This window comes from Betta splendens, chromosome 13 (genome assembly GCF_900634795.4).
Source record: "Betta splendens chromosome 13, fBetSpl5.4, whole genome shotgun sequence".
In the NCBI taxonomy this organism is placed as follows: Eukaryota; Metazoa; Chordata; class Actinopteri; order Anabantiformes; family Osphronemidae; genus Betta; species Betta splendens.
Window position 1 is genome coordinate 15,172,129 of NC_040893.2, and position 16,564 is coordinate 15,188,692.

Sequence of the window (16,564 nt, forward strand, 5' to 3'; positions counted from 1 at the left end):
TTTGAGTTTAGAAGAGTTTTATTTTTTATTCACATTAAAAGATTCTCATGGGAGCATATTCTTCCACCTATACATGCGAAACGTCCCATAGACACATCTATCCATGAAGCAAAAATAGATTTAAAAAAAACAAAAAAAACAAATGCAAACATAACCCATCAAAAGTAACTCTGGGATAAAAACCCACATGATATTAAGACTGTGGAAGAAGATAGAAAAGCAGCATTTAGAACTTTGGGGGAGTAAAGGAGCGTCTTCTGATGCGCCAGCGTGGCTGCGTTTGGACCGTCTCAGAGCAGGCACAGTTGTAGAGACATCTTCACGTCAGCGGACGTGGCCCTGTGCTCATTATGCCAAACGTATTCATTCCAGAGAACAGGAGGCTTGAACTCTGCTAGAGTACGCTCCAGAACCCAGGGGCCTTTAGGGAGGGAGGGGGGGGGGGGGGGGGTGAATGGGTTTCACAGACAACGACTGTCTGAACTCGTGTCCCACTTCACTGAAGTTAAAATTAGGCTTTGGTGTCATCTTCCTTGAAAGAGAAGACGAGAGAGGGAGCAGCCGCATCGAGCATCCGTATAGTAAACAGCACCAGTCAAGAGCCTTTTTTTTACTTTTTTTGCTCGTTTTTGTTAATACTGCCTTAACCATCAGCATCTTTAATCTGCAGACACACAGAGCAAAACAGCCACAAAGGCTCACGAAAGTTCCTGAGAAAAGTTCCTCTGGCTCCAAAACATTAGGAGCCTTTGATGTAAGAGCAGAGGAAATTAAACATTTAAAACAAAGACTTCCTACTTCTGACTCATCTCCTGCCACGAGCTTTATTCCTATACAGTCGTCGAACTCGCACACGCCGCGCTAATGCGTGCGTTCTGCACAGTTTACACCAGTATGACGAGGTGTAAAGCCTCCTCCCTCTCGGGCTGCTGCGCCCTCTCCCCCTCCTCCCTGTGGCTTGGAGGCATTGCTGCTTCTCCTCAGAGCCGGCTTGCTGCAGGGAATATAAAGACCAACACGTTTCAGAGGAAGCTAGAGGAACTGCCCACTCAAACCCACAGCATTTAAGGCCTTTTTGATAAAGACATGTAGTTTGACTGTGCATATACAGTATTATTAGCAGGTGAATGCATTGCACTACAGTTGTTTTAATCTCCCCTTGCTTCATTTCATTCATAAGCTCCTCTAGTCCTACGTCCAGGATAAAAACAGCAGTTAGCTACAAAAAAAAAAAAAAAAAAAAAAAAAAAAAAATTAAAAAGCTGGAGAGATTAAAAAAAGGGCCCAATGGGTGTAAACAGCGCCACGTTCGCCAACTGTGCGTGTTCAACGTCATCTTCTGCGTCCTCTGCAGATGTCTCATGGTTGTGATTAAGATCAGTTGAGAGGCTGGTTACCATGAGAACGTACGACTCTGTTTCGTCCCATTTGCCCGCGTGCGCGTCTGTGTTGTCACTGGTACTGGAGGTAGTTCTTGAGAGTCTGCGGCAGTGGGAGTGTGTCAATGTGATGGATGCGCTCTCTCCCCAGAGCCAGTCGGGCTACTCGTCTGCACAGGTCCATGAGGGGGAGGGGCTCCGCTGTGAGGGGCAACACACAGGAGACATGATCAGGGTCCAAACAAGAGGCTCCGTGAAGTCATCAACATTCATTAGAATCATGCTTGTGTATTTAGTAATTGCATGTATACTGAACCACTTGTGGTTTAGAAGCTGATTGAAGTTAACAAATCACGATTTTCTGTTAAAACAATTTTTTGACATTTTCTTACTGAAACAAAAACTTGTCAGCGTGAAGCATTCGTAGCTACTAACTACAGAGCTATGCAATACTGTGCCAGTGTTTCCATACATTTCACTTCAGTGACTCATTGGCTGCGTCAGCTTTCTTTTTTCAGTTGGACATTTAAATTTGCTGCAGACTTCAACAGCTGATATTAAAATATTCACACTATTCAGATATGCCATTACTGCTGTCACTACTTCCCACCCACCAATTTCTGAACCAAGTCATGTCGACGCATGTCAGACAGACACTTAACGGCGGCCCCTTTACGAACAGTCAATCTGCTTCACCTGGAAACACCATCTGGTGGAGCAGAATTCCTGCTGCTTCGAGTCCAGTTACAAGCTGTGTGAAGGACATGGGCGCTGGCATGTACACATGCACGCACACAAAAAAAATAATTATGCTGTTCGTCGTTTGCACAATAAAAATGCAAATGAGGGGACGTGTTCTCCTTTGAGACGAACCGAAACAATTCTCTCCAGTCTATTAAAAATGCACCGTGGTACCAAAAAACCCAAGATTCCCAACAAACAAGCATGAAGCCAATCAGTGACTTCCAGTCCGAGGTGAGTTCGTCAAAACAGAGTAGGGCACCACGTTCCTCTGGGCAGGGTCTAATGTGGAACAAAAACTAGTCCATGATATCGAATTGAACAATTATGTCTTTTATTGGATAAATGCTCAAAACTTTGTGATGTCATTTGAAACCGAGGGTGAACTTTCGCAAGAACATCTTCACCGAATTCCTCTGCTGCGGCTCGTAAGTGACCTTTGGAACAGCAGCCAGGGGAAATAATGAAATTCACCAGTGCACGGCGGCTGACAGGGCGCACAAAGAACACGGCTATCTGTGTGCATTTGACTGCCATGAGCTTAATGAAAAGCCTTTGTAAGAGCACCGTGGGGACGTGTGGCCGAGTCAGTGTTCATTTGTAGCCGCATCAATACGGTGAGTGCACCAAGTTGGAAAAGATGTGTCGAATGAAAGACAATGGGCACTGGTGCATGCAATGGCCGTGTGCAGCTGATAACTCCTCACAGCGACCAGAGAAATATCAGCCACGTCGCAGGAAACGTCTCGCTCGGCAAAGTTCGCGCTGCACCACATCAGCGACGTGGGACCCGAACTCACGACTGGTGGAACAATCAAGCCTGTGTTCATCGTGCAGGTTATGAGCGTGTGAACCCTGCACTCCAAGACCACAGCGCTGGGCCAAACCGAGCCTCTACAGTATCATCAACCCCACCAAAGGCAGAGCAGCACCTATCAATCAAGCCCAGCCTCTCCGTGAAGGCCCCCACATAGTGGTAGTTTCCATAGAAACCACTGCTGTGTGATGTCACTATACTGGGAGGGTATAGTCACAGATGCACGCGTGCCTAGGAGGTGTTGAATTTAAATGTTAAGCCAGCGCTGCCGTTGGGTAAAAGACAAAATACAACAGCACCGACGGCTATAGAGGAAAAATGAACTCCAACCGTAAGATTCCTGTCGAAAGAGAAACACGCCACCGATGCTACTACTGACAGTCTTCTCCTGAAGGAGATGACATGATGTTGCTATAAACTTGCTGGAGAAAAAAAAAATTCTAGTCCCTGCTGGTGAAAGCAGGTCTCCATGGTAAGAAGGTTGCCTGGGGCAACAAGTGGTCCTGTCAAGACAGCGGTGACGAGCACTAACCGGAGAGACACTGTCCATCATCTGCTACAACTGGGCTTCATTAAATGCTATATCGCTGTTCTACTTCAGGAAAAAAAAATAGTTGTGGGAGCATTTTTATAATTCATGAAGCCTAGAATGGTATCCATCCTTCCTGATTTAGTCTTGAGCTGCAGGTGCTCCGCTGATGGTAACAGCTTAACACTTGGACATTTGGGAATTTCAGACTTACACCTCTGAATGAGACCAGTCATCTCATTCACAGGCTCATGGCACTATTGGCCTACTTCCAATGCCATAAAATAAAAAAATAAAAAAAGATTCAAGTGAGGAGAACAAATGTTCTAAGCTACACATAATCACAACACGTTATAGTCAGTAACATGTAATCATTAACTCTAAAAATGCAGCCTGTGTATTTAACGCGACCTACAAACCTCTGAATGACTTCAAAACAGGTTTAATATGTAACTCGTGCCAATTAGCCAGAAGAATTTCAGTTGCATCTACATCATTCTTCATATTTCCTCCCTCTCACTCGGGTTGTCAGATATATGGCACCACTAAACAGGAGGCAGTGGGGGAAAGTGTTGTTAAGGATGACCCGACGCAAGGCCCACACACAGCTACCCAACACTTCAATGAGAAGAGGAGGTAAACTTTGGGACAGTGCTGCGTTAGTTAGTCTGTCTTCACACATATGCAATGGCTTTCAGGCAATTTACACTCTCAGCGCAAGGAATTTTTGGGAGGCGTGTGCAGAGAACACATCAGCTCGCCATGCGAGACAACACGACCCAGTTATGTCCCATTAGCAACTAAGGGGTAAGGCAGATCCCATTTTTTGGCACATGTTCCAATTTGCTGCTAAACTCCATTCCCTTCATTAGGAGCACCCAGATCACAGAGCCGAGACTTTTATGCTAATATACTAAATAAGCATGGCTCAAACTGCTTGGTCCATCTGACCTAGTTTAAAAAAAAAAAAAGGTGGGTACATGTCTATGATGCATATAAAAAGGTGCCGACAGTTTAAAGTTAAGAAGGTTATTCACTAATAGGTGAAAGGAATACAGACAATTAAGGCAATTTGGTTTAGACAGAATTGGGTCAATAAGCAGGAGGTAAAGAAATTCTACGCAGAACCTTAGGAATTAACATGACTTAACATAAACCCTAAGCTCACAACACATTCTTCCACTGATGACACTCGACTCCATCAAATTCTCAAAAACTCAAATTGCCGACTATAGCATGGACTGATGTCTGTCTGTTTTCCTCAGGAAATGGAGGCTGAGCAGACGTGATTATGAGGTAGACCAGTGTAACCCTAGACACAAGATTCAGCAACACAACCAGACGTGCACAGATGACACTTTATGCAGCAACATTAGCCAGTGGACCTTTAGCACAACTGTACTAAAACCAATAAACACGTGGTCCAAACATTCACCAATAATTGCATAACAGCACCAAAAAACTAAATCTGCAAGTAGCTTGATGTTCCTGTGACCACTGTGACTAATATTGAACAGAAGGACAGTTTGAATGGCAGAAACGGGACCAACACACACTAAAGGAAATCAAAACACATGCACGATGACCAACAGGGTTTGAGGAAATAGTGTCCAGTGAAACTGCATGTCCAATTATGAATCAAAGTGGAGATACAAAAATATACAAATAGCTTGAGAGAGAGAGAGATCTGTGACTTGAAAATGTATTAAAACAGGATATTTGCTTATTCAGAACTTTCAAAGTGCCCTATACTCATTTATAACAGCTATGTCTGAGCCACCTCACAAGCTCAGTCAAAACCACGTAGAAGCTCCCAAGAGTCAATGAGAGGAGGAGGAGGGATGGTGGGTGGTTCTGAGGTGGCTTGGTTTTGGTTCAACTGGAGGTGAAGCTTGTAAAACTGAGGTGGTGATAAAACCATCAAACGAGAAGCGTCCACAACAGCTACACTGACTACTTTGTAAATCCCACGCACGAAAGCGAGTTAAAAAAAAGGTCCACGTACAACAAAACAAATTTTTATGATTCTGTGGACCTAAAGGTCACGTTACATCTGGTGTGTATGCAGTGGAGTTTGCAAACAGGGGTGAACTCTAGTCAGGCTCTTCAGCAGACCACCATTTGCACAGGGCAAGCCCCCAGCAGATAAACCTGTAGGCAAGCGACCTGGTCAATAATTAACCACCCACCCACCACCAAAAAGACACGTTACGGTTTCCACAGCAACGTCTGGGAAGGGGAGGAAAACACTGAAAGGCAGTACAAAAGGAGAGGAAACAATGAGGTCTGTATCACATAGGGAGCAATGTCAAAGGGGAGGACAGTCCTGTCTGCGCTGTGTCTCTCTCTTCCTCTTTCTGGGGGACCAGAGTTCAGCTCAGCTTGGGGCCATTAGGACAACAATGCAGCTGAGGTGTCATACAGCTCTGTGATAGAGAAAAGGTGGAAGGAGAAAAGTTAACAAACCCTTGCCAAAACTTTACAAAGACGCACATCTTCACCAGGTGATATGTACCTGAGCAGGTAGCACACAGCAAGTATATAATTAGTTTTAAGTGCCTCACAAACCCTAACAGTCCATGAGAACATTCAAACATCTCCCTCTAAACTAGAACCTAAACATTTTCCAATTATGGAGACGTCAGGATCATGTACATGCTGTTCAAACACCCCCCTAAACTTGACATTTCCCACCACGCGGGGCCAGACGCTGAGCTCAGAGGCACACTGGGACCGACTCCAGCGTTCCTCCTCCACTGGCAGCTGGCCACCGGTAAACACAAACACACAGCCCGCGGCCATGGACACGGCGTCCGCGCCTCCCTGCGGGCAACACCCCCCGTCTGCTGGGGTCTTTGCACGACACGCCGCCCGGAGGGAGAGGGAGGACGGCGGCCTATTACACAACCACGCTATGTGCTTATAATGACGCTAGGAACAAGGACATCAATCAGAAAAGACCGCAGACACCAATATTCCACTCACATCCGAGGGCCTGATACAGTTTTCTTGTCTCATTCTCACTGCCTCCGAGTCGTCCTCATACTTAAGCACACAGACTAAAGACTGTACTTGTGCGCGTGTTTAAGCTCCTTCCCATCAGTAAACAAAGCAGCAGTGCCTCTCATTGTGGGCTTTTTATAGATCAGCGCAGACAGAAATGTGCTCTGCATATTCACCCTCCCCGTGCTGTAAGCGCGCAGACAGCAAATCTTTAAGGCATGCCTCCTCTGCCCGCCTTTAAATCCTCATGAATTTTCTGGAGAGGCACCTCCAGGTGTAAGTATATGAAACGTGTGACAGCATCTCCACAGAAGAGCCGTCTGTGGCTGAAAGTGTAAAAATCACTCCTACAGCAGACATTAACTGGTTGCACAGCTGTACTTTGGACGGAATGACTGTGACCACTCCATGAAAGTACACAGAATCATCCGTTTTCTCCCCCCGTGTTTCGTGGCCTGGACGAGTAGGTCTAAAATAAGCCTGCGCTGAATTTAACTTAAACGTAACATGTATGTACTGCGAAAAGTTGCTTCCCAGATCCACCTCTACAAAAGTCACCAGGGTTCATTCAAGGAAACCGCTGGGCAAATATGGTCCTACCCAAGTTATTATAGGTATAAATAGAAGTGCCGTCTGCATGTTTACTCTCCACAGCAGTGAGCATATTGAAACCATCAACAGCAGTAAACACATCTTAAAAGCTGCGTGACGTGGTGAGATCCTGAAGGGGAATGCTAAACACGGGATTACGCTGCAAACTTCAGAGGGATAAATACATTCAGACATCACACAGACGCAACGGGGAAATTCTAGCATGATGACATTTTACCTTTCCTTCCTGAGCCCCTTCTTAATGCGATCACGTCTGTAACTGCTGCTGTAAATGGTGCTACTTAACACTGTGGAAGAGGCCTGGCAGCGGGAGGGGAGGGCAGGCGAGCACATCTATCCCATAATGCAACACACGATCCACTAAACTGTGCAAACAGTCCACTCAACCTCCAAACCTCAACCTGCTTGGTGAACATATTATTGCTACTGTGTGCGCGTGTGTCAGTTGTTCTACTTACGATCAAGTCCATTGACGTATCTAATAGAAACTTCACAGTGCCCCCACACAGCACTGACTATAGGATACAGTCTCTTGCCCTTTAGTCCCCTAAAAGCCACTCCCAGATACTGGCCATCCACCATGAAGCTCAGCGTTCCTTCATCCATATCCAATATTACCGTCAAGGAGTCTGGAAGCACAAAGGACTCGTCTGGCTCCAGAAAACAAGGGTACGTGGGCGCCGATGTGGCGATGGGACGATTCTTCCCATCGTGGTAGAGTCTGTTCCGACCCAGGTCCCAGCCCCAGGACTCGGAGTCTGAGCCCACCAGGGCTGTGTAGCCCACTGAATGTAAAGGTGCTTCGGCAGTGCCGACGCCCACGACAGCGTGGGTGCCCCGCTGTCTGGCCGGCCAGTGGATCCTCCAGACATGTAGTCCTCTGGTGTAGCCCACCTTGCCTCGGATACAGTCCGTGCTTTGTGCTACAGGGTGCCGGTGGAACGTCAGCTTGTCGTCCTCCTTAACAAAGACGTTTAGCGACCGGTCGTCGGGGTTCCACGCGTGGCGGAGCTGCGCCTCCGTGCTGGCTGGAGGCATGTCTAGCAGCAGGTCCAGCCTGGGGGGCCGGCAGAAGTCTGGGCCACGCAGTTCGCGGCGTACCGGCCGATAGGAGGGTTCCCCGCGTACATCCACTGACTTGATGCTGCCCGAGATCTTCTGGCCCATGACTGGTAAGGTCCGAGGATGGAAGGGACAGAGGGGAGGGAGGTGGATGGACCAAGGGTGGTAATGAGGGGGCAGCAGGTCCTGACGTTACCTCATGGGCACAGTAAGGACGACAATGAAGTGGATCCTGTGGGGCCCACGTCTCAACCAGGGGCAACCACTCTCCTGAAAGAACAATACAGAAGACACGAAAATGTAAAACCTGAAAGATACCAAGCTCTTTAACTCAAACACCAAACATGAACATTGTTAATTGTGTAGAAATTTAACAGTTGGTCGCAACTTACTAAGCAAATAATATACACACACGGAGATTTGCTCAAACATGCTGCCGACTTTCTCTGAATACACTCCAGCAAGAATCTCTTCTTCAGCCAAACCCCTTTTCCACCAACCAAATTAATGTGACGCAATTCATATTTTATAAAGACTTAATGCACAAAAATGTAACTTACCTACGCTGGAGCTTTCACAGCAAGTAGAGTGAAAGCACAAAGACACTTCTAAACACGCACCTCCCTGTATGTCCAGGGAAAGAGAGAGAGAAGCAGTCCGAAACACCAGCCCTCTCATCATCACTCTGAACACAATCCCTCAAATGTTTGTCCTCTCTCCACTCTAGTTTCTTAGAAAATGACTCCCCATGATTCCTTGGGAAGTGCAGAACAGCAGCTGGTACAGACCCACCAGGGGGAGCTTGAATCAGACACACAAACAAACCTACTATGTAAGCAGAGGAAGTGACCTAAACAAAACAACTAGCAGGTCACATTTCGAACCATGAAGCTACAAACTTAAACTTGATAACCTCCAGCACGTCTACACAGTTCACCACGTGCGCAAAAGCCCGCCCTATATTTAAATGAACAGGGGGCCATTTTAATATTGCACTGGAAACTTCTAAATTCTTAAATCGACTAAAGGGGCATGTATTAAACGCACCGTTCACACGTCTTGTTCCAATTACTACTAGTATGTGTGTTGTGCATTGTGGAGATAAGTTTAAGAAAATGCAGTGATGAGGATAATGTGATAAATGAACCACAGCTTTGACAATAACACACAACATATGCATGAAGGGTGTGGCAGATCACTACATCATGCGTCATGGGTTGCAGTCGTGACAAACCCTCCCTTATTGATTTATACTGTCAGACATGATGCATGGAGCCATTTCAACAAATGACAGAACATCTTAATCATACATTTCAATGTGGCGTCTAACAAAGACACTAATCGCGGTGGTTACTGACCACTCGGCTGACATCTGCACATCTCTGCATGATATACAACATGTGAAATTCCTCCAGCAGGAAAGTGCTGGGCCCAGCAATTAAGCCATGGAGGGGCAGAAAGCAAAAAGGTGGAGTTTTAGAGAGAGTTCAGTGACCAAGGATTCCACAATACATGCATGATCATTGGGACAGGGCTGGTCTACAAATGCTCACCTACACCGACAAGAGTCAAAAAGCAGCACCGTTCAGGTGACCTGTGATGCAAAAACGGGCAGCATTAAATCTTTTTCCAGATAAGGTTTCGGCACAGACTGCCTGTGCTCCTGGCACCGACACACACGACTCACCAGTGGCTCGCAAACAAGTCTCTTGTGGCAACATTGGTTTGCAGGCCTGCGGCACACAGCAGGCCTGCTGTGTGCACTTCAGTCATTCCCCATTTTGAGTCGACAAAAGGGAAGCGTGACATGTTGCCAGGTAAACTGCTGGGCAACTGGATCAAAACTATTAACTGCAGATATCAATGCAGAGGTAAACATTCCACCAAACGGCAATGAACCCACTCCAGGTGGCAGCAGGCGTTCAGAATTCCTGCCAGAGGGTGGTTTGGGGGTTAGACAGAAGCTGTCCTACCAGCTTCTCCAAAAGAAACTCTTTAAATATTTCATGACACACAAACTTCACTCCAGTGATTGACAGCGGCAGAGAACTTTTCCTCCACCCCACTTAACATTCCCTGGTAACCTGGTACACCTGAGCAACCTGATCAATAAATCAAATCTATCCATTTATTTATCCATCCACACAGCTAATGAGGTTGCGACAGTAAAAGCCATTGTTAGCATTTCAAATGTGCCCACCCAAAACTACACAAGTCACTCAAGGTCACAGACAGAGGCTGGTGATGAAGAGAAGTTTCAATGTGCGGCAACAATACAAAGAATTGACTAAATAGTTCAACTACAACAAATGTAAAGACAAAACTGTGCCACCAAGCAGCTGTGCAATGTCTAATAGGATAAATCGACTCCTAACAGTCATGGTTCACGTGTCGGACTGTTTGTACTGAGGCTTGGTTTCATAAGTCACAGACAGACTTATCCCCCAATTCCACTTCTTATGCCACTGTTCTGCCTCATTGCCACAAGTCTCCTTCTGTGGAAATGGTCACATGCATTTTCAAAACATAAAAAGCAGCACATGATGCAGGTTCACGACATGCCTCTGCTTGAGTGCTTCTTCCATGAATCAGTTTTCAGATTGTTTTCCTTTTTTTAAATTAGTCAAACAAATAGTAGTAATGGAAAACTATATTGTACTTCAAGAGTGTGACGACTGTGTGGACGATCGCTTTGCTTTTGACAATAAGGAATCTGGTTACTGTCAACAACACAGTATAAAAACCTTTTCCAGGGAACACCTATAGAGTTAAGACGAAGCAAACTGTAATCGTGGCTCAGTCTAGAAGCACAACAAGCGAGACACTCACGTGTGTGAAACCTTCCACCGAGTCTGACGACAACACTGCGGCTGCCTGGAACAGTAATTTAACACTTTCCTTTTCAGACCCAGAGCCAAAAATTTGAATTTTTACATGGCACAGACGCAAAATTTAGAATGAAGTTTCAAATAACTTTAAAGCACACGTAAATAAATGAACACCACACTCTCTACATTTACACAGATACAACACTGAGGCATACAAAGACTTTTTCCAACAAACTGCTGTCGCCTGACATTTTCTTAGCTTTCCGGTCCGTTGGCAAAAATCATACTGGCAGTTCACAGACTGACAGAAGACAAGCGGTCAAGACAGAGTTGGCACGTGAGAATAGACATCTTACCCCAGGAGCATTTCTACAAACAGCCAGGCAGCTCTCGCACGGTAACGTGAGCCCGCAATCGCGGCGGCCAAGTCGAAGCCTCTGAATACTTGCTCCTCAGTGTGTGGAGTCCAAAGCGAGGTCAGCACTCAGTCAGCAGCCGGACAAGTGCGGGACAGAGCAGAGACGGACACAAAGAGAGAGTGTTTGTGCATGTCCTTACGTCGGCGAGTTCCCGCTAGTGACGCGGGGTCGCGTCGGGGGGTGGGAGGGTAGCTTGGCTCCAGGTCTCAGCTAATACAGGAAAACAGCTGGAGGGAGGGAAGTCGGGGAAAGAGTGGGAGGGAGGGGGAAGGGGAGGGCGCTGAAAGTCTTTCCCAAGCAGTGCGAAACCACCCACTCAGTCACTGACGCGCCGACTGGGCACCGCTCCACAGACACGCATGGACGGAGCGTACCCGCATTTTCAAATTAGCAGCTCATTTCCACTTGGACGTTGGGGTCAGTGGCGGTTTGGGTTGTAATCAACTGCAAATGAGTAGGACTTTAAAAACAGCTCAGAACCCTCAAGCAAAACAACTTCTATTCCAGCCACACAAAGCCATGCTGGAGGATCCTCCCCGAGGTTCTGCTGAAGTAGATAATTGATTTAATAGACTGGGATTCCCCTACACGCCGAAGCATGTCGGAGCTACTCATGCACCTTGCATGGAGGCCACTATATTCACTTTAAAAAAACCAAAACAAAACGGGAAATAAGTTTTTCAATTGACCTTTTTTTCCCCTCATTGATGACACTGTCCTCCTCCATCTTCACCTCTCTTTGGCTCCAACGCCTCCCACCACTGTGCCTACAAATCCACGCTTCCTCCCTCTCGTCTTTCTCCTGCGGGAGACGAAAAAGGCCTCCTCTCATGTCTTACTGCCTCCTGAGCAAACGCGCAGCAGACGTCCTCCCTGCGTGCTTGCACACTTAAGAGCGACTTGTGCCGAATTCCACATGCATTAACGCAGCATGACTTGGCATCATTTAACCCAAGCAGCAGTAAAAACCCACTGAAGCTTTCACTGTACAATACAAACACACTGAAGAGATTTACTCATCCACTCACTCAGACAGCTGCCTCCACCTTTAGTGTCACCTTGTCTGTGCCCTGATGCCAACAGGAGACCACAACCTTCTGGGAAAAAAAAAAAGGTGGCGCTGAATCACATTCTTTTATAAATACGAATTACAGAGAGAACACCATGATCCATCCAAGTAGGAGTTAAAAGCAAGGACACGAGTGGGAAAATTCCCTGTGACCCTCAGCAGGAAAAAAGTATGGAATAAAAAGTACACAGTAAAAACTATGAAAAAAAGGCTATATTGTACTTTCTGGAGAATGTTTCAGGTGTTTAAATCACTTGATTTCACAATTATAGATCAAAAGCTCCAGAGTCGGCCAAGGTAGTGTGCACGTCAATAAGTGACCCATTTGTCCCAATGATTTCCTGTTCCTTGGCCAAACACACCCCACAGCCAAGGATGAGTAGCAGTTTGCAGTCTCTGTGTCTCCGTTTACCCAAGAGAAGAATCTGTTGGCAACCATGTGTTGGAATCGGGGGCCAAAACTAACGCTCTTTGAAAGTCCAGTTCTTTCTTGTGTCCACACACACATAATCTCAACGCCAGTCAAACGACGCAGCAGCCTCCATGGCTGCAACCAGTATGCTACTGCTTCAAATAAGATCGATAAAATTACTGTAAATTGTTAGAAATATCAAAAAAAAAGTGCTAAAAACATGATCAAAATACTCACATTTCTGAATTTATGAAAATACCACATACTTCATTCAGTAAGTTCTTTGTGTCCTTTGCAAGTTAAAGTCACCTTGTAGAGGAAAATTACTACAATGCATTGATTTGCATTGTATATTTTCAGTTTTACTGAGGTACACTAAATTATACTAGTATAAATATTCAGCAGCACTAAAACAAATCAGTAATATGCGTTCACAAACTGCTCAAGAGTTATCAAGTCTTTAAGTACAACAAAACAGACATGAATATGCAGATCCAAAGTTAATTATACTTAATTGTTCCACAAGCCTAAAACTAGCTTTCTGCAGTAAAAAATAAAATCTTGAATCATATTTTGATTGCATCAGGGTTGGCCACAGTCTCCCATCTGGCTGCATGTCCGACAATGTGTGCAGGACGTCTGTCTTTTCAGTTCATGTTCTTAAAAGCATATCCAAATTCAAACGTGCTTTTCTTTGTCGGCGAGATTCCCCATTAAACTTATGCATGGTTCAGCTATTTCCATAGCAACCCTAACTAGACATTTGTTTTTGTGCGCTAGTTTCAGGTTGAGTTATTTTACAGTGTGGTTAATTCTGATTTTCCATCAACACCTTTGTCATCCTGTTGTCTCACTCTGTATTGCATGATGAATAAATTTGATAAATTTACCTGATACTTTCTCTAACTTTAAAACCAGTCCCATTTAAAAGGTATGGACACTATTTAATTCACAATTTCAAAGTCAACAGCTGTGTCAGGCGCGTAGGCTTGTATAGGGTGAAACCTTAGCCTCAAGTCTGTAGTACACACCAGCTGGTTTGGGGTTAGGACCTACTGAAATATTCACCCGCTGCTTTGGATCAGTTTCTATGCACCTACAGGTAAGGCCTGGATCAGGTTTCCACAGATAAGTCACCGGCTGCAAGGGAGATCTTTAAGATCAGGCAGTCAATCTGTCTACACGTCACCACCTACATCCCATCACTGGTAGCATACCTTTTCATTTCCTAACACACACACACAACCTGGGATGCATAAACAGACAGTCATCCTTCCCTGCACATCATCATGCAGCTCAATGCTTGGCACAGCGTCTTCTAAACTTTGAAGTTCGCTTTGAGAAGATGCTGATGCGCATAAAATTTGTTAAGATCGAAAACTAACCTCTTAATCCATGATGATGCAGGTGTTTTGAGAAAAGTACATGTCTCTCAGGTCAATGGGGAGGAAGCAGCAAAGCTCGGGTTCGTTCCTGTGGCGAAAATAAGCAATGGTTACATCAGGATGACCAGAACATAAATGTTTTATCAACCAAATTATGAGCATTTGTCTTTTGGGTCATTTAGAGAAGACACCCTTAAAAGAAAAAACAGAATCCTAATAAGCTGCAGCACTCAGAGGAACAATCAGAGTGAATGGTTCACAATGTTGTGCATTATGCATGCCAAGACACTTCAGCAATGCTGGACGTCCTCCTATGAAAATCGGTGTTTGTTCAGGCTCGGTTCAAATTTAGGCCAAACCAAAGCGGAGAAAAGAGGCAGAGAGATAAGAAAAGAGAATAAAAAGGAAGAAAAGAAACGGGATGGGGTTTTGCACTTTAATATTCATTAGCCCGTGCAATCTTAATGTTCATCAAACTTTCAGACGACTCCTCTTCAAACTTTAAACAGAACGATGGCGTCTCTTGTAAGTTGGTGATAAAACCTAAGAGGAAGGTGACGCAATAAATCCTTGGGCTCCATTAGTAATGCGGCATTGCTTTATGGTCACCAACAGAAGCATATACGCTGTACTGGTCACATTTACCTCCTGAGAGGTATGAATCTAGTGCATGCAAAGGGAAGATGTTAATTAACACACTCCTAAAGCACCCAGAGAGCCATATGACAGAAGCAGTTAGCACTGTGCAGCCTCTGCATCAACATTATGGCCCATGTTTATGCACCTCTCAATAAAACTACACCTGTTAAAACACGTGTAATATGCAATTTGTCCACAAATGTCCAACTGCGCAAACCTGATTCTCCAGATCTCGATGGGAGTGATCACAGTTGTTAGAGGTTTTTTCTCATTTTAAATACACAAATATCCCCTGGGTGTGCTTTCTTGATTATTATGCATTCAAATAAGCAACTGATGAAAAGTGGAGACGTATTTGGCGATAGAAGTCCTGAATCAGTGACAGGTAGGTTTGAATAGTGAAGTGAACTTGCTACAGGAATCCACTATAAATGTGTCCTTGTGGATTCCCAGAATGAAAGTAAATGAACTGTAGACCATAAATGCAACAGTAGCTCTACTAGGAATCAAATAACAAGCCCATTAGAAAAAACTTAAAGCAGTAAATGTCACTATTATAAAAAGGTTGTAGTGCCTATAAAACAGAGCAAAACTGTTAAACACATGGGTCATGTTGCAGTCATCTGATATTGGAGGTTCCCAACTACAGCAAATTAAAAACTGAAATACTAGTTTTAAAATAGTACCAATAATAGTTAAATCATCACAGGAATAAATTAGGTTTTTTTAGAGCTCAAACTATAATGGGTTCAAAAATGACCCACTGATTTACATGTGGTAGCAAAAGACATATCTCCTTTGTCAATTCCACAGGAAAACAAGTAAAAAGCACAACTCACTGATCGGGGCCGTAGAATGCGTGGTCTGACGAGACAGCAGGATGGCTTAAACCGTTTACACAGTATCCTTCTCTCCAATGGCCCAGCACTCGCCACCTGTTTCCTACCACTCTGCCCACACGCAGCGCCAGCAACAGTGAGCTGCTGGAGCGTAGGTTCGTCAAGGTGATCCGAATGACGCGGAATTATTCATCAGCACAGAAGCCGATAACAGGGGACAGAGGACATCAGCATTGCTTGCTTTTCGTCTAACACTATAAATGGCAAGGTGCTCCGATTCCACTGGACTTTATTCAGCGGCTCTATCGCCAGTCAACTTAATCCACCCCCCTCATTTAAATCGCTCGCTGATAATTAAAAGGACAGTCAGTAAGCAGCAGCAGAGATGAAATTGGGAAGTGCAAGTTAAGGCGTTCCACTCAACGACAGAAGAGATCCAACACCAGTGAGGGAGGGAGCTTAAGCAGAACTGCAGCTTTTAAATGATTTGACATTTAAAATAATGTTGGAGGGAAGACTGGGGTGCACCATTTAGCAACAGGAGGCCCCTGAGAGACTGGAGCCTCTATTGTTTCTACCTTCCCTGAGAAAAAAATAAAAAATACATTCTCAAGCAACCAACCGCTCTTAGTCTTTCACAATGTGGAACTGGAATAGTGTCCATCAGAGCAGCCATTGAACAATAAAGATGAGTGCATGGTGCCACTGTGGTCTAAAGCCAATTCCCGGAAACTTAAAAACATTAAATTCCTCAGCTTTTAACTGTAAAGATATCATAGCATCAATTGTACCTACAGTAGGTGTGGTTTTTGGTCATTTGTTGAAAAAGT

The 16,564-nt window shown here is 45.0% G+C and overlaps 1 protein-coding gene across 5 annotated transcripts in view; it reads right to left on the reverse strand.

The window, feature by feature from the left end:
* LOC114867808 (SPRY domain-containing SOCS box protein 4-like) overlaps nucleotides 1-16,564 on the reverse strand; it is a 21,875-nt gene continuing 5,311 nt past the window's right edge. Inside the window, exons 2-5 of one of the 5 annotated variants that reach the window (XR_008696533.1) lie at nucleotides 14,257-14,344; nucleotides 7,540-8,413; nucleotides 1,398-1,580; nucleotides 1-994 (exon numbers count right to left, since the gene is read on the reverse strand). Coding sequence is in view for 4 of the 5 variants with exons in the window: in XM_029170828.3 (XP_029026661.1) it covers nucleotides 1,453-1,580; nucleotides 7,540-8,248 (837 nt within the window). In the remaining variant the exon portion in view is untranslated. Of the gene's footprint in view, nucleotides 1,581-7,539; nucleotides 8,414-8,703; nucleotides 8,860-11,327; nucleotides 14,197-14,256; nucleotides 14,345-16,564 lie in introns of those variants that run through there. The other 4 variants (XM_029170828.3, XM_029170829.3, XM_055514231.1 and 1 more) reach the window with 4 other exon arrangements.